The sequence below is a fragment of the Coturnix japonica genome, chromosome 11 (assembly GCF_054131305.1).
Source record: "Coturnix japonica strain WE chromosome 11, WE-NBRP24, whole genome shotgun sequence".
In the NCBI taxonomy this organism is placed as follows: Eukaryota; Metazoa; Chordata; class Aves; order Galliformes; family Phasianidae; genus Coturnix; species Coturnix japonica.
The window spans coordinates 8,357,279-8,376,246 of NC_140673.1; the positions used below are offsets into that span (position 1 = coordinate 8,357,279).

The 18,968-nt window shown below is 36.2% G+C and overlaps 1 protein-coding gene and 1 long non-coding RNA gene across 16 annotated transcripts in view; one reads left to right on the forward strand and one right to left on the reverse strand.

The window, feature by feature from the left end:
- Positions 1 to 18,968, forward strand: part of NTNG1 (netrin G1) — a 149,124-nt gene that overhangs the window by 111,271 nt on the left and 18,885 nt on the right. For 4 of the 14 annotated variants that reach the window (XM_032446167.2, XM_015869507.3, XM_032446166.2 and 1 more), the window contains exons 6-9: positions 356 to 421; positions 2,382 to 2,441; positions 7,598 to 7,765; positions 13,784 to 13,921. The exons of 2 other annotated variants lie outside the window; for them this stretch is intronic. In XM_032446167.2, coding sequence (XP_032302058.1) covers positions 356 to 421; positions 2,382 to 2,441; positions 7,598 to 7,765; positions 13,784 to 13,921 — 432 coding nt within the window. The remainder of the gene's footprint in view (positions 1 to 355; positions 422 to 2,381; positions 2,442 to 7,597; positions 7,766 to 13,783; positions 13,922 to 18,968) is intronic. 8 more of the 14 variants (XM_085512159.1, XM_085512158.1, XM_032446169.2 and 5 more) reach the window with 6 other exon arrangements.
- The window catches only part of LOC146759004 (uncharacterized), a 46,073-nt gene that overhangs the window by 9,443 nt on the left and 17,662 nt on the right, over positions 1 to 18,968 (reverse strand). For both annotated transcript variants that reach the window (XR_014932991.1, XR_014932992.1), the window contains 3 exons: positions 18,556 to 18,650; positions 18,128 to 18,220; positions 13,528 to 13,602 (listed from right to left, as the gene is read on the reverse strand). This is a non-coding gene — a long non-coding RNA (uncharacterized LOC146759004). The remainder of the gene's footprint in view (positions 1 to 13,527; positions 13,603 to 18,127; positions 18,221 to 18,555; positions 18,651 to 18,968) is intronic.

Here is an 18,968-nt window from a genome sequence, read left to right on the forward strand (position 1 = left end):
TTTGTCTGATATTCTCATTTTATCTCTACAGTGCAGATGAAAAGGATATGCTTCTATTTTGTTCTGTGTGTTAGAACCACATACTTTGGTCTTGAATATCTTCTCACAATGAACAATGATATTATGAACCATTGAAGCTAAATTGTTATGCACAGTATTTTATGTCCATTTGGTGTTTTGGGAGTCATCAATTGCTTGTTTTCTTGTTCAGTGTGGAGTCATGTACTGTTCAAGTGCAACCTAGAATAGTTCAGTAACGGATGTTTGTAATCTATGTCTTTGTCCACATGCTTGCCTGTTTAGAACAATATCACAGATGCAAATAACAAAACCTGATTTTTCCTGATGCATGCAGATCCTCCAAAGTATGATAGGATATGGCCGAATATTTCTTCTCTTGAGGTTTCTAAACCAAACCAAGGTAGGATGCTGTAAAATTCCTAGTGGTGTAAAATTTACCAAATTTCTTTCAAAGAGCCCCTCAACATGGCAGCAAAAATAATAACAATGGTAATACAACTCCTTGTTTTTTTTCTAGTGCTGAGTAATGATATTCTGTGAGAAAATATCTACAGAGTTCAACATCAAAGAAACCTTAACTGAATTGGGCATCTTTCAACAATAAGATCATGCACACATCAATACGTAAACTCTGGAAATGTAGACACACAGGTTATAAGTACTGATACGTTAAGTTGTACAGAAGCCCCTAAATAATATGGTATGACTTGTATAAACAGCGCAGTCTGTATTATGAACAAGTTTTCAGATTCTTTGAGTGAGAAAGATTGCAATTGTTTTCTTTAAACACACTTATTTATATTTTGTTTCCACTTTCTTTTCACAAGCAAGCTGGGAATTCTCAGCTTGTATGCCATTCAGCCTGCAAGCATGGTCTCTGCAGAATAGACTGTTCTATGCAATTCAAATTCCACACAAAAAAAATTACTCACAGACTTTGCTGTGATGATTAGCACTGAAAGTGACAGAATGAATTTTTTAGATGAGTAATAAAGTAAAAGCAATATTCTTTGTTATTTGAAGATTTATTCAGCTGTGCTGCACATTCCATAACAATCATTCAGTGTAAAAATATAATGGTCCTTCTTTTTTCTCCTTATTTACTGCCCTGATAACCATTCACTCCCAAGAAAACCCTGCAGAAATTTTGCTCTGACAATTCAGAGGATGCCTTTTCTGGCCTGTAGCACATATCGATGGAGAAAGAAATTAATTAAAAGGTGATATAGAAAATAGCCACTCAACTAAACTAACAAACAAAAAAGAAACAAAACAAAAAAAAAAAAAAAAAAACAAAAAAAAAAAAGAGGATTCCGCTGGGAAAGTATCTTAGAATGGCTGCAGCTCTATCCATTGATCACAGTGACCAGATGGAGATGTACTCATGTATGTATAAAACTTAATGTGTTATATGTGCAAGATTCTACGTGCTCTACACTAAAAAAAAAATAGAAAATTGCAATTGATCTGTGCTCTCTTTAAGGATTAGCAACGTACTTTATTTTGCATTATTCGCATGCATTTTGAACTAAATATCCCTGACAATATGACAGTATTCCAATAATTTAATTAAGCCCAATTTCTATTTTCCAAGTTTTTGCATGTGTTCCTTAAACAAACAAAACAAAATACAGGTTAATGTCTACTCCTCTGCTCTAAGCCTGCCTTATTCATAACACATCATAGCTTAATCATTCATACTACTTGTAATCTAAGACCTAACTTCATTGCACAATACATCTAGAGCAGCACAAGATTACTCATTGTTTCTTCCCCAATAAATAAGAGCCAGCTTTAGTAGAATTATTTTTGATATTATGTTATGGAACACAAAACACAAAAACTTAAAAACATTTCTATTTAGATTATATGCTTGCAGTACATTGTTACAGTGTTATATATTTACTGGAAATTAAATACCTGTTAATTATAGTCTGTAATGAGAATGATTTCAAAATTATACCTAATATTATTTTATCGTGATTTCTTTCTTTATGCTAATAGTCCAGAGTATATTTGCAAGTAAATTTCATAAAACCCTTTTTAGGGCACACTGGTTGCCTTATAGCCTTTGATCATGAACTAGTATTAGTTATCACACAATATCTAGCAAAAAATTGCCAGTGTGCATATGTGAATTACTTTCTCTGTATCTTGGATACTGCAGCTCAAATGATTCAATAGTTGGTAGTCTATATTACATTTTCAGTAAGTTTCATGGTTTCCTTATAAAACAGTAGCCATTTTTAAAGTTAATTTAAAATGGTAAAGAAACAAAATAAAGAAGTTTATTTTAATCTTTTGATTTATTCCTATATGAAATCTTTTCTAATTTACTGTTCATTTTATTACCTATCCAGTTGCTCCCAAATTATCTATGACAACTGTTTCTTCTGTTCAAGTTGCAAACCACAAGAGAGGTAGGAATTCTTGGATTCATACAGTGATTTCATAGTGCTATGTGTCGTGAAAACATTGCACTGTATGAATCTGGAATATCTGTGAAGTGAACCCTTCAGCTTTACTGGTGAGGCATCTTCATTGACAACAGAAACATTAAGTCACATAAACATAAGGCATACACAGAAAAAATAATAATTCTTTTTACACAGTCACTGCTGACGTATAAGGTGATGTAACGCTTGGATTTGAACTAATGGAATATTAAAATATTCAGATTGTTAACTAGAAATGAAATGTTTTTTAGAGATTTTCTTTCCTCACCCATCTGTAAAAATTATAAAAATGGAAAGAAAAAGGTTAGTTGAGGGGAAACAATACATTAAAAAGTCAATATCATCAAGAAGTATCTGTAAGTGCCATGGAGTTGAATATGTAGTTATGTCTTTTAATGCATTGTAAGTGTGTCTTACATCTTCATTTTATTGTAACAGTGTGCAAATTGAAAGTACAGGCATTATTTTTTGTACTGATGTTTCAGCGTTTTATCAAAATAATGGCATTATGTGGGCATAATGAAGGATGCCAATGTTATCTCAGTTGCAGACAGGCAACCTATTTGATTTGCATATTTATCAATCTGTCTGAGCCCTGAGATATTTTCATTGGTTTTCTTCATCTATTTATCTATAAAGAGTACATATAAACATGTTTTGTCGTTCTGTAGCTATTTGTGAGCTTCTCCCTATTTACGAAATACACATCACTAAGGACTGGAGATACCAGCAAATGTTTCTACTTGGTTTGACCCATTTGATGAGATTATGATAACTGTATGTTTTGAAGCAGGTCATGTCTAAGGTCACAAGAAAATCTCCTTTGTCTTTTGCTAGATTACAGAGGAGGAAACCAGAGTTACTGGACTATGAAAAAGAAAAAAAGAATTTAATGATCTCCCAATGTACTTTTCTTGAAACACTTTTCCGTGATTTTAATTGGAAAATGACACTGATTGCTGTCTCGTGCATTATCAATTTCTGTTTTAAAACTGTGCTTCCCTTACCTGTGTGTCTACCATTGTTTCATGTGATGACGTTTCATGTTTTACTGGTCCCAGCTGAAGCCTGAGTTGAACCCAGTCCTGACTAATAGCACAACAGTACATCATCTCAAAGATGTAAATGTGCAGCATTATAACAGAGGGGAGGCAACAGGGTATTCATTTTATAGGAAGACATACTCAACCTTTACATGAGCATCCTTCAATATTTAATTTTACGCTTTATTCAGTAGGATCAGGGTTGTCACATCATAATCACTGCACTGAAAATCATCTGTAAAGGCTCATACAGTCAGTTCTTTTGTGAATTGGAAAGGAATTCCTGAATCATCCAAAGATAATTATCAACTCTAACATGGCTCTCTCTTCTCCCTTTCTCCTTAGCACTGAACACACCTAGCTAGCTTTACTTCTCCTTTGAGGTTTCACTTTCCAGTTCATTTACTCCTTATTGTTACACAGCTTTAAACTGCCTCTAGTTTATCTGTGCCTTTCCTGACATAAAGAGTTAGGAATTGAAAGCGGTATTTTGTAGCAGTGTAAGTTCATGGCATTTCAATCTTGTTAAACCATTTTCAGCCTGATTTTGGTACTTTTCCTCCACTTCTTTCAGCAATTGCATGGCTTTTCCAACATGTGAACGTTACTGTTCTGCTAACCAGAGACATATGCTTAAAAACATTAAGATGTACTTTCTGGTCTTTGTGCACTGGTAGGGGGGAATAACATTATATTCTATAAAGGCCATACAGCATTGACAGGTATAAGGTAATCAGATGCAATGATGCTTAACACAATTCTAGTTGTTATGTCTGAGTAGCTCAGGGAAGCACTTTATGTAACCACTGGTGAAAATTCTTTTGCTTTTTTGCTTTTTTTTTTTTTTTAACATATATATAGACCTGGAAAAAATGTATAAACGATTCACTGAGCGGGCCAATAGCAACAAGCAAAATAAGTTCATTTGATTGCATTAGCAAAATGGAAGAAAAGCAATAATTAGGAAAAATTGGTTATCATCTGGCATTTAACGGCATTAAGACTGGTTCTAGTGGTTTTCAACACAAAAGAGCAGTACCCACAATAATCATAGAATCACCTGTGTTGAAAGGGACCCACAAGAGTTAAAATCCTGACTATACATAGGGCAACCTAAGACTTAAACCATTTACCCTAGATAGCAGTCAAAATATTTCTTGAACACCAATGAGCTTTGGACTTTTCAGGGGTACTTGTTCCACTGCCTGACCCTTTCTCAGTGAAAAACTTTTTCCCAGTATCCAATCTGAACTTCCTCTGCTGATGTTTAAACCATTTCATTCTATCACAGGTCATCAGAGAGAACTGGACTAATTATACACCCTAAAAATTGAAAAAAATGCATTGGAACTTGAGAGGGCCTTCAGAGTCTTTTTTAAGAGTGTACTTGTGCATCAAACTGAGCCTCTCAGAATCATTAGATTCTTCTTCAGTCAAGATCATAACTTGGAGAAAGCTTTGCTATAGCAGTGAATTATTTTTTGTGCAGCAATTTTTTTGTGTGTTTTTGTAATAGCCAATTATGTGTAGTATTGCTGAAGGTCATATCAATTTCAGAGAGGAAATAGTGCAGTTATTCATTCACAAAACATTCTACTATTTTAAAAACAAAAGATGAGGTAGCATAGTCTGATTTCCTGTCAGGTACTTTGCCACATAGTCTCGTAACATAACAATGCACTATTATTTTGCTGCCTGTTACTGCTTCGTCTGAATTCACCTGCAGCGTGATTTATGTTTAGCCACAAGACTGACAAACAGATCAGCACAGTATCTTCTCACCAAAACAAGCTGTGTGATGGGGGCAGAAGATAGGTGCTATGTCAAAGCAGAAATTACAGAACTGCTTCTTAGTGTGAGATTCAAAATGATCAGATTGCGTATCTCCAAACAGTCTTTCTTATTTTATAAATTCAACACACTAAAATTTACCATTGTAAAAATTTTGACTGTGGTCCTGTTTGATAGTGCTAGCTTCCACTATTATACCTCTACCTCACAAGGGCAGTTTTCACTCAGGTAAGACAGATAAGCTAGGGGAGAAATGCAGATGGACAGCTGGCCGAGATGCTGAATCTCACTGACCAGTTGCAATGGAGAAACTCTAACACTTTTCTTCCCAGTTTGATTATCAAAGAATCATAAAATATGACAAATTATGTTTACTGGTAGCGTACTGAAACTAGTACACCAAGTCTTTTACTTCACAGCAGTTACAGGGATCAAAATTATCAGGCTAACATGAACTGTGAGCATTACTTCACCAGCTTTATATAAAAGAAAATGGGAATGTGCATATGTTAACTGAATATATATATGTAAATTGAAATAACGTTTCCTGGCAGCAGAAAGGCAGTTCTAAAGATGGATATCCATGTTACACTAAGTGCTGTAGGTAAAAGAAAATATATAATCTATTTACAGGCTGCTAGATCAGACGAATAGCAAAAGAAGTATATCCATATTGCGTGCATAATGCACTCATAAACATGGACTGGTATAGCAGTTTCTTAATAAACATGCATACACATTGTTTAAGACACACTACCCCAATAACTTGTGGACTCATTATGTGCCCAGCACAATCAGCAGTGCACCTCAGAAAAGTCACAGGGACCTGGTCCCTGTCATGTATATAAAAAATGATCATTTTACACCCTCTGCTACAACTACTGTCTAATTATAGGTTAAGTTAACCTCAAGCCATCAAAGTACTTCCACATCACTGCACCCAGCGTTCCATTACTGCACAGAAACATACCATAGTCTTTTTTTACTAATTTAATAAGCTACATCTCTAAAGCATCGGTGGTGTTGCTACAAATTGGAAGGGTGTTTGAGAACCTCAGTGCCCTAATGGCTGGATACTATCTTCTAGTTTACAGCTGTAGTGTCTCAATGGCCAGTTGGTCTTGTGCCAGTGTTGTCCATTAGCACAGATACTCACTTATGATAATAGACCATCTTCTTGATGTATTTATAGCCTGGCAATATGCCAGCTTCTATTTCCTGGACTAGACTTATCAAATTATCATAGTCTTCACTTTTTAAATAGGCTCTCTACTTCTCTGATCATCCTAATAACCTTTCCTGCATTTATTCTGAGCTCAGACTCAGAACTGAGAAATCAGACCTACACAGGCTTTCCACACACACCGCAGCTGTGCCTTGTGTAATGATATTGATACTTTCCTAATTTTCTTTTGTCTGAATAAAACCACATATTGCTTGTGATTAAATACTGAGGCAGTAGTATTCTATATGTAACATAGGTTTGTTTATTTTTCCAAAGAGGCTGTCATGCCAGCTGCAATTCAGATGGCTGCAATAAGCCATGTATCCTTTCTATTCAGTACACATTTCAGAGTTTTCAAGCTCTTTTCTGACCCAGTTGTTCCTCATGTCTGAACTAAAACTGGGTTAACACTTACCTTAGAAATGTGCCAGAAATGGTTCTTAAATAATACTTCTCTTCCTTTTTTTCCTCTGTTTCAGTTGTTTTAGGAGGTTCTCACCAAAACTGTCAACTCGAGATTTATTTGTTCTTTAAGTAAAACAGTCCCTTCCCAAGGTGCTGACCAGTTACAGTACCCTGAGCTGATTTCAGTACTAGTTTTAAATGCTCACCACTTATGTCAAAACAAAGCTTTTGTAGATTTAAATGTGTTGAGGTTTGACAATTTTGTCCTCTGTATGCAGTATTTTTAATGAGGAAGATTTTCCTGTGTCTTGATTTATATTCATTTCAAATATGCAAAAAAGGCGTGCATTTCTATCAGCAGAAACTGAGCCTCCAGTACTCCTGAAAGGTTTACAACTGCAAATGCTTCAGTTCCATCAGGTCTGCCAATAGCAGCCAGCCTTTGATGTCATGCCATGGTCGGTCACATTAACCTGCCTGAAACAAGCCTCACTTCCATTGCAGATAAACATCTGCTGTTGTCCATGTTACATTGATTAACATATATGTGCCATTCATTCATACTTCTTCTCATAGTTCATTTTTACTGAGCATGTAATGTGCTATTACTCTGCTGCTGTATACATTTTGTATACATTTCTGTTCTTCCTTGAAAGACTGTGAATGCTTCGGGCACTCCAACCGGTGCAGTTACATCGAGCTGCTCAATACGGTCATTTGCGTGAGCTGTAAGCACAACACTAGAGGTCAGCACTGTGAGTTATGCAGGCTGGGCTACTTCAGAAATGCTTCTGCAGAGCTGGACGATGAAAATGTGTGCATAGGTCAGTCCCGGGGTAACTGTGGCTTTTCTTCTGTGCCTTTTCAGCTACTGGCAGCTGCTAGGGACTGCTGCTGCTTAATTGCTACTTGAGCCAGAATGAGCTTTTTCAATGGATAAGAACATCTGTGTAGACTTTCCATCTTGTTGCTTTAGTTTTCATTGTAGCCCCAAGGAAGTATTTTGGATCTCTGCATGATGATGAAATCCCTTGCCTAAGGGCCCTGGGAAGACTCTCCCAGGAAGCCCCAAGAAGCTGACTGTGTTGCCCTGCAGCAGGGAGCTGTACGTGTGTGAAAACAGAAGCTTTTGGGTCATAAATCCCTGTTCCTAGTCTAACTTTAAAAATTATTAGTACATTCATGAACACTTGCAGAAGATCTACAAAAGTTGCCAGGTACATGAACAGAAAATGGGGCTTGGTGTTTGTTAACCCCTTTTCTTAGAATCATAAAATGGCCTGGGTTGAAAAGGATCTCAAAGATCATCCAGTTTCAACCACCCTGCCACGTGCAGGGTCACCAACCACTAGGCCAGGCTGCCCAGAGCCACATCCAGCCTGGCCTTGAATGCTTCCAGGGTTGCGGCATCCACAACATCTCTGGGCAACCTGTTCCAGTGCATCATCACCCTCTATGTGAAAAACTGTCTCCTAATATCTAACCTAAACCTCCCCCATCTGAGCTTAAAACTATTCAACCTTGTCTTATCACTATCCACCCGTATAAACAGCTGTTCCCCCTCCTGTTTATATGCTCCCTTCAAGTACTGGAAGGCCACAGAGAGGTCTCCCTGGAGCCTTCTCTTCTCCATCTTTTATTAATCTAAATTTTAAAAGAAAATGTAGCTCCAGATTCTACTCATGAGCTGCCAACTCCTCTCTCCTTCGAGAAGAAACAGAAATTATGCCCATGTGATTAGAATTTATCAGACCACTTTGACATAATGTCAATTTAAATATAGGAAACCAAAATGAAAGCAGGATTCTAAACCTAATATCTGATGTAACTACCCAAAATACAGAATTAAAGCAAATGTCAGAACTAATTAAGAAATAGCATAGGACAAAAAATGTCACGCAACAAGAATACGTGTTATTCTCTTATCACCTCAAGTCAGTAGATAGAAAATGATAGGACAATAGGAGAAGACCAAGGACAGTCAATAAAAGGTTCGCTATTGGCTTCATACAATATCCAGTAGTGAACACATCCCCACAGAAGGCATTATTCAAACAACTGACTGACAATTTCATTGTATAGAGTTGCTTATAGACACAAGCATCAGAATAACGTTTTCCCAATTTCCACCGTGATTAGTTTTTCTTTCCACTCTCCAAGAAGGAAAAGAAAAAGAAAGAGGGGGGGGGAAAAAAAAAAAAAGAAAGATTTTCATACCAAAATAGGCTACAGATGAATAAGTGACATTGTAATGTTCTTTATAATCCATTCCTGAGATTCAATCCAGACATTTTGTAGGTTGCTATTATTTGTTTCAGTCTACAGTTTGTCAGATTTACATTTTATTTTGTGATAAACACCTGGATCCATCCATGCACTGCATTTCACATGTCCTTCTTTTAACTTTCCTTGGCAACACATTCAGAAAATGCATGATCTCCTTTGACATTAATTAGTCTGAGCTAATATAAACTTCAGTAGGCAAGTCATGATTTCTTATATGACTGTGCTGAGGATGTTAACCCACTCAAATGTTATCAGTAAAAAGCAGTGTCCTTCAAATTTGTTTGATGCAAACGAGGGACAGCATTGATACGACATCAGGGCTATATAATTTCAGCTGTCTAAATAGGCCTAATACGCATGATACTCTGGGATTTTTCATCAGCTCATGCAGTAAATTGTTTTCCCACGCACACTTCATGTGCTAAGTTAGCATCTGTAGCGATATCCTTAAGGCTGGGAAGTTAATAAACCAGGGGTAAAAACTAAGTAGATTTTTAATTAATTTGCAAGTAATATATTTAGAATGTCTTAGTACTGTGCATATCAGAATGGCCCAGACACTAAGAAAGTAAAATAAAATAAACTTTCATTTATCAAGAGTCTTAAAAAAAAAAAAAAAAAAAGAAAGAAAGAAAAAGAAAAAACAGAAAAGAAAGCAGAATTAAGTCCATCTAGTCCGTAAGCAAGCAAAATTCTCATGGGCTCCCATTCTAGATGACTACAGGATCAACACAGTTTTGCTACATATTATGTAAATTTGTTTAAATAAATAATATTCTTATTGGTCTAGGGCAGTATTGACAATCATAGTCATCATAACGCATGCAAAATCCTTTTTTCTCAACTGATTTACCAGCTTAGTAGTACCTTCCATACTATTGCTGGCATAAAACCAGTGGACTGCAATGGATACCAAAGAACTTTTTAGGGGAGGGAATAATAATAATAATAATAATAATAATAATAATAATAATAATAATAATAATAATAATAATAATAATAAAGCAATCAAAAAAGCGGGAGTTTCTGCTTGAAGTGCTTTCTTGATGCGGTGCTAAGATTTAATACTGCAAAGCATGGGGCATGTTTTCAATGCAGAGAGCGAATGGATTCACCATCCTGCTGCATCAAACACATGGAGTCTTGCTCTATTGGAAATGCTCATTTCTCTTCTGAGAGCAGTGTTGTGAATTTTAAGTATGATTAGAACATTACATTAACAGTAACATTTTAATAATCAGAATTTCAGAAACTACAAATCTTATTCCCATAAAAAGTCTAATTTTTCCAGGTTAACTCTTTCCTCTTCAGCTACATATATAGAAAGTTCAAGGATATTTAGATAAGATAGGTTACTGGCAGCTAGCAGGGGTTTGGCTCTGATTTATCAAAACTACTTACATAGTTTTGATATGTATATGGTAAGTAAGTGGGTAACGTGAATCTTAGTCAATGCTATCTAGATGATGAAAATGTTTCATTTTTTAAAACCAGAAGTATTAAAAAGCATTCAAATATTGAGAGGGGATTTTGCTGTTGTCATTTGATTGATTTTTTTTATTTTTTTCTTTTTTATTATGTAGTGAATGCAGCATACGTTACAGTGGGCTTAAATCTGATTTCATTATGCTCTTAATTTTTTTGAAGTAAAATTAAATTATTTCCTAAAATGAAATATCAAATGTTTGTGGATTTGTCACTTGAATTCGAAATTGCCTTTAGTGGACAACTCAATTTCTAACATAGCGTGACTTACATGCTATTTTAACCTATTTTTTAATTTAAAAAAAAAAAAAAAATCACTGGGCAAGCTTGTAGTGGAATTTAGCAAAACTGGAAGAACTTCTCTGGTTTTACAAGTTCTTGATCAAGTTCTAATAACTCTGTTTCAGTGAATACACCCACTGGTAAGTATGAATAGTATTGAAACCCCCAAGTGGACCCAGAGTAATACATCATTTCCTTTGCTTTTATGACATAAATACTGAAATATTGATTATTGTCTCACTTATAAGATCCAACCTAGTTGTCACCCTAGTCTTAAGCTCCAGTTAATATCTGTGAAAACTTAATAAATTCCAATGATAAGTGCTTTAAGGGTTGTTCTGTAGCCACTGTCAACCCAGAATGATAGCAGCAAGCCTGTAAGCTTCAGCTCATTTTCCCAGTGTTTTATTTTATTTTAACTTAATGGCAGAATTATATTTATATAGTGCATTTTTTGGATGACTTCTACTGTATCTTCCCATCCTTTACAGTCACCAAATTGAGGTCAGGAGAAAGATTCCTACCCAGTTGGATCAGCAGAAGCTTTTTTTTTTTTCCTATCCTGGAGTCTGGTGTATGTTCTTGCTAAGATGATCTGGAAATGTTACTTAATGACCTATTGTTACAAGGTCATAAGGATACCTACTGTCTTCATTTGGCACTCTGGAATTGTAGCTTTTGATCTTTTTAACGTCTTAGGCAGGTGATGGGAAGTTTTGTATGGCCTATCATATAGTGCTGGACAATGAGCTTGGACGTTCTGTTGACCTTTCTAGGTTAGACTGTGTCAACTGTGTACTGGGAAAGATGCAGGCTAGATTGAGTTACTGAAGGTTCCCAGGTCTGCACTCTGATTTGAACCACCACTTTTACAAAACTGGCTTGACTTGTGGTTTTCTTTGTGGTAAAACACAACATGGACCTAGTACTTCTAACATATTTATATGATAACTCAGTAGAACAGCTTTCGCTGACTCAGAGACAGGTTCTTGTTCTGTGGCCAATTTAGCACTATGTATCTGTAGCATTCAATAGCATAGGCCACTCATTTCTTTCAAAAACACTTCTTTTTAATCAGTGTAGGTCTGTTTTGTCCAACTAAGTTATTTTTAATGTGTAAGAACTGGGCCCTGTGTTTCTAATGTAATTCCAAACCTTTTGTCCTTCAAGATTTTCTATAAACATCTTAAACAAACGTGACTTATTGCATTCAATATGCAACTCCATTCTATGTCTATTTACATGAACAATTTGTACAACTGATTAACATCAGAATTGCCAGCAAGTGGCACCCATCATGGCATAAATGTGCTGTCTTGCACAATATTTTTGGCATTACAGCATTCAGCTTCATTAATGAACATTGCTAGCTAATTGACTATATTATTATTGTGGACATCCAGCCTCCAAAGGTAACTTCTCTTCCTCGGCATGCCAAATCAAGTGTCAGGTTCAAAGCGTCATCTGTAATTTACAGCTATTAGACACTGAAACAACAGATGACAAAAGTATTTCTGGCAGTGGTTTTTTTTCTGTTTGTTTGTTTTTCTGACACAGATTTTCCATTGTATTTTTTAATATTTTCCTTCCCAGTTCAACTACATTTTGTCATATTCAATTTCACTGAATTTTAACCTAATGCTGGGGAAAAATTGCCAAAGGTAGTCAAAGCAGCAGTGATTCACAGATGCACAAAGCCAGATTCCCTGCAGGTTGCTCAGATTCAAGAATCAATTTGTATGTCTTTTGCCTTCAACAGCAGCAGAGATCAGACGCTGCCAAAATCCGAGTGTGTCTGCATTCTCAGGTGATGGAGGAGTTACTCTGGGTCTACCTGGGTCTACATAAGAATTAAGATATGACCACTTGAAGAAAAAAAAAAAGAAGAATGAGAATGCCAAAAAAAATGAGCTCTGCTAGCTAAAGTCTTCTTTGCTTAGCTAGCTGAAAGCTGAATGCTAATATTCTAATCACAATAAAGAAAAGGGCTGTGGTTGAAGAAGATATATTCCCCTACAGTAACTGTTGTGGGAGGAAATAGGTTGGCCTAGTCTTACTTTAATTAGGTCAATACACATGTGGAAAATATACAGCAGAGAAAGAGCCTCATTGCATCTTCCACCTGCCCAGTGGGAGATGAGAGAAATGAAAACAGCAACATAAAGCAAGTTTGATAAGTTTTGCATTACATTCCTTCTCACCTCTGCCTATCATTTTGGGAAACATAAAAGGTTTATTAATGTCACTGATAAATACAGTCTCATCAATTTAATGACAGATATCCACAAAGATTACTATACTACTACTCCAAACAATAAAGGAAGACTGTCTTGGAAATAACTAAAGTGCATTTATATAACCTTCTAAAGCCATTCAGCATTTCTAAAACCATTGAGTAATATATAGATAAGCGTATAGATAATGATGTGAAACGTTTTTGCCCTAATGGCACATTGATATGTAAAGCTTTCATAATGTTTGTTAAATTGTCAAAAACATTCCTACCAGAAAAGAATCTGTTACAATCACTTACCCTCAAAGAACAGGTATCTTTTGTCTTCGCATCTTTCTGTTTACCTCTTCTCTTCATATCATAAAATGCCTCTTCCTGAAATGACATATGCAAATAAATAAATGGACCGTAGTAATTATAATCACTACTCTTGATATTGTTCATAGACAGTCTTCCTTTACCTGTAACACTGGAAATGCAGCCTTTATGGTATTAAATGAATTATGACTTTATGTAGACCTGAATCTAGTGTGTGTGTGTTGTCTTGTTTCTGCAGACTGTTATTGTAACCCTTTTGGTTCAGTCCATGATCGCTGTAATGACAGAGGATTTTGTGAGTGTAAGGAGGGAGCATCAGGGCCTAAATGTGATAAATGTCTGCCGGGATATATCTGGCACAGCTTGGGCTGTCAACGTAAGTAACTCAGAGTTGCCCCTCTTCTGCAACTTTGCTGCCTCTGCGTCTGTGTGCTATCATGTGCAGCTACTTAAGAGCAGAAAATAAGCAAAACCTCTGCAGGCTGCCAGAATGCAATACTGCCTGAAACTTTATGGAGACTCCCAGATGAGGACAGTAGATTGGCTGCACCATCCGTTAATTTTAGTGTGCTTTCAGTGTCCTTGCTCTTGCAAATTCTTGCAAGAGCTCCCACTGAAATATATAAATGTGCGTCTTGCCATCTGTGGAAAAAAAACGTTTTGTGTACTAACATTTCAGCACATTGAATCCAACTTTTAAATTCTTCCTACAAGACAATTGGTAATTTTTCTGCATGTTTGGTATTGTTTTTGGTTTTTTTTGTACTAAACTTCAACCTTTTGGATTAACTTAACTATACTTTCACACATTAGCACTCTGAGCAGTACAACTGCATAATGCTGGTTTATTATGTTATCATTAGTGAAAACTCCACAAAAGTTAAATTTAAAATATAATTGGAAAAAAAACTTCCTTAAAAATAATAGCTGAAATTTGGTGTAAACACTGTTAGCAACAAGTGTCGTTTTAGCAGTTAGTTGAATATTTAGGTACTTTTCTGGTTAACAGGTATTGTAAACACGTGAGTGGAAATATCCCATCGGTACACACTGGATTAAGGCTTTCACTGTCAGTTTCTTTTATTATAACTGTTTTGATCACCTATTTCCACAAACTCTATAGAGACCTTTCATGATTTTTTTCAGCTTTTCACAAGAAAATCAATATGATTCTCTGCAGTAGAATTTGAATAAAGCATAGCAAACACTTGTGTTCACACCGTGGGTTTAAATAAGATATTATTTAGCTAAGATACTGAAGGGGGCTGAAGGTCTGTGTACTGTGTTGTACAGTCATATAATTAATATGGAAATAGACAGAATAGGCTGTTAAATGTATTGCATATTAACTGCGTGGTTTCTTGTCTTTATCATTTGGACACTATAACCCCAATAATGTTCTTCTAATGAGGATTTTTTGAGCCCAACATGTAATCAGACTGATTTTAGCTGAGTCAGACAATTTGTAAAAGTTTTAGACAGTTTCTGGAAATGCAAGCTAGTGCTTTTCTGTTTGCTGACAGAACCAGTTAAGCGTCCCTTTCTGCGTTGTAATTTCCTGAACAAATCTCCATCTGATTGTGTTAATGTCAGATAACCCCCAAGTTTCATCAACTTATCTGATCGAGTTCAGAAGAAAAACTAGATGCAGTTGTCAGTTCTATGGAACAGACACCAAATTTAAATCTTGTTTCAAGTCTTTTCCTGGAGGAACAGAATTCCAACTCATTTAATTTTGCAGTGTGGCAATTTTAGCTTAGTTATCTTCCCATTGAAATCTAAACAACTTACTGGCAAACAAGGGGGCCCCAATATACAGAAAAAATAACTACTCATTCTTCTGCCTTTACAGATCACTAAAGAATTATTTGTTTGGACTTGTAGCGTATTATCATATGGGGTTCACTTGAGCTTGCACTGCACAGAAATATAAATATGCTAAGATGGATACACACACAGCATACCAGTATGTGCTTGTTTACTTTTTGTCATATGTAGCGTATTGGTACCATTACAAAAATCTATTTGTACAGACCTCTGTTGCTAAACATTGTTGATCGAGGACATTCAGAAGCTTTACCTTCAAATAAAGTTAAGCCTATACTTTAGCTAGTTTAATTATTCTAATGATGGTGACAGTAAATGAAATGGCTTAGTATCAAGTATTAGTGAACCTATTTGGGTAAAACAGTGCTGAAAATCCTGTTGTGTTCTAAGGCTTACAGTACATCATTTGATAAATTACTGTTCAGAGTCTCCCTTGTACAACACATGGGTGAAAGACACAGAAGCTATTATCCTCAGAAGTATTCATTTAGGTACTGCACTCTTACTGATTTCATCTAAAACCTTTGAGGATCCAGGTAGAGCACTCATCACTTGCTTCTCTGTGCATACAGAGGTCAGATGCAATTTAAGACTTTGCCTCCCAGATAAAAAGCACCGTGATAACAACTGTTATCTTACTGAATTCAGGGTTTATGCTACACAGACACAGCAGGCAGCCAGGGTCTGGTTAGAACAGGAAGCTTTGCTGCCCTCAGAAGTAAAAAGAGGAAGAGGTGCAGCTGTGCCTCTGTGCCCACCCCTGGACCCATTTGTGCTGCAGGCAGAGTGTGGGGGAAGCAGCCAGGGCTCAGCCCTCCACCACTCTTCCACATAACCTCCAATGGTTTTCTCACCTGCACACATACAGAGATCAAAGCAAGAGAAATGAATTCAGAAGAGAATGCTCTGGTCCTGAAACTCTTCTAGAACCTCAGAAACATGGGAAACAGGATAGCTGTATTTAATTTTTTTGTTTTATAGCAATTAAACAATTTCCTTTAAAAACGGATGTAAAAACAGAAGAAAACAAAGCTCCAAACCTAGAAAGAAATTAAACCAGCAACGACAGTTGTTTTGGACCAAAATGAACAGTTCTTAATGATAAGAGGCTCCCATAACAAAAAGTAGAATCATTTGCTCAGAACTGAGTCTGAAAAACAGATGAAGAGAAAATATCATGCAGGACCATTTGATTTTCTAAGCATGCAGGTTCATAGTATTGCTATTTCATATTTCTCATCCATGTTATGTCAGGCATGTGAATCCTGTTTGTGTTCATATAGGAGTGCTTAAAAATAAACCTTTTAATTTCAGTTTCACTAGAATTGATTCCAAATGCAGCTGTGTATTTATCCAGTCCAACAAAGAAAGTTTCTCTTTCGGCAATCCCAACTTAGCAGCATAACTCTAATTTGCCTAAGACATGACATTCCCATGGAAGAAAAAGGTGATATTATTCACTATCTTCCTTCATATGGTAACGATCAAAGAGGGATGTTGGAGTATCCTTGGTAACAAGGATAGCTTGCATCCAGACGTTAAATTCAGTGTATTATTTATTGACAATCATAGTTTTAAAATGTCTTGTTTTAGTTTCAGCCAGATGCCTTATGCTGACCTCTGAATAGTTGCTTTTTATTTTATCCTTCCCCCCCCCCCAATTTCAAATATTTTTTCTTAAGGCAGGAAGAAGATTACAATTACACTCTTATCTTAAAAGCTCAAACTGTGCTCAGTGCTTGTATCTGGACTGAACTTTTATCACTGCAGCTCACTAGATAATTCATATTCTGTTACAGCGTGCATTTGACTTCTTAAATAATTTAATTTTATTTTTTTTTGTCTGCATTTTATCATATGCTACAAATGTGAGAACCCCAGGCATTTGATCAAAATCATTGTGCAGATTGAATTTCAAAAGAAAGTTAACCTGAAGTTGTGACCCTGTGAATTATATTAACATTGGCTTTTGGGTGTTTGTGATCAGTATTCAACAATAAAAGATGTGTTACCATCTTTTTCTTAAAATACATCCCATTCTTCTTTTCAGGCTGATTAAATACATAAAGGTAACAGTATCTCCTCTTGAAGGTTAGCAAGTTTTTAATACATATTTGTACACAGCTGTATCTGCTAGCCCTCCTGTATCTATATATTGACTTTCTGCATGGGGAACTATGACACAAATTTAGAAGTGGAAAGTCCTGTTTTTCAATTCGTCTTTGTAACTGCCTGTGTGCCTGACCACAGACAATCCATTTCTATCTTATTCCATCATTGTACCAGTGGCAGTTTTAAAGCTTTTATTTTGCCAAGATATAGCAGGATTTCCCCTTTGCACAGGTGATACACTAATTTCTAGTTCTGGTCTGTTTTGGTACCCGGACTGGTGCTAGCAAGTGCATTGCCACTTTGTAGCCAGGGGGAAATAAATACAGACAGAACTGACTGAAAGGTACCAAGTTCTGAACAGTGCTGTCCCCAAGGAACAATCTTAACTTGGTCTTTATGCACAAAACACTGCTTTTACAATACCTATTTTACATGATTGTTATGCAGAATGAAGAAATTGCGTGTGTATAGGGATTTGGATGTCAGAGAAACGCTTCGCTTCAAACTACTCTAAATTTAAATGCAGAATAATTCTCCTTAAACCAATCCAGAATCCCACTGCTTCAACTCAAGGCAAAGTATGACTTACAGGTGTAATAACAAGCAAGGCAAAATTACAAACAAAATTACAGAGTTATCAGACCTGATTCTCAGATGATTCAGAACGCTGATTCCATTAACCTCAGTGGAAGCAAGCCGGCTTACTACACATGCTGAAATCCTGGGTCTCCTAGAGCTGAGAAAAGACAATGTGAATATGTTTATTATCACGTTAATTCCAAAATGCACGGCCCACAAAACAGCCATGCAGATATAGCAACAGACAATTTTTTACTAACAAAGTATGGGTATTATGGAAAGATGCTACTTTTTAATGAGATGTTGAATTTAAAGGAGAAACAGAAGGCTCATCTCTCTCTGCAGAGGGTATTTTAGACACCAAAAAAAAAGTCCAGAACACAAACATTGTATTTTACAGAAAAAGGATGAAGTGAACCATCTTTCCTCTATGAGGAGCACAAAGATGAAAACACAAGATGCTTTCTATATATAGGTATTAAACAGTCTTACATAGTAACCATAACATGGCCAGTTGGAATCAAGTCTCAGACTGCTCTTAGTACTGCCTCATTAAAATCTGTCAAACATCCTGAAAATGGAGCAGCCTGCAAAAGAAATAGGTTAGAGAGACATTCATAAGTGCTCAAAGACGTTATCTAAAGCATCTCTGTGCTGGAAGGAAAGCCTTTGTGAATAGGTTAAGGACTGTGAGTTAGCTAGCACCTGTGTGTGGGGCAGCTCAGGGAAATAATGGGTCATGAAACAAACAGAAGGAGGAGTAGCTCAGGGGGATAGTTTACATAAGCTAGCACCTTACTAAGAAACAAGAGGCTCCTAATAGGCTGCAGTTCTTCAGCGCAAGAGCTCAGATAACCAAGTGATCAGATTTGCTTTCTTTGAAGTGAACAGAAATTGAGCGTCAT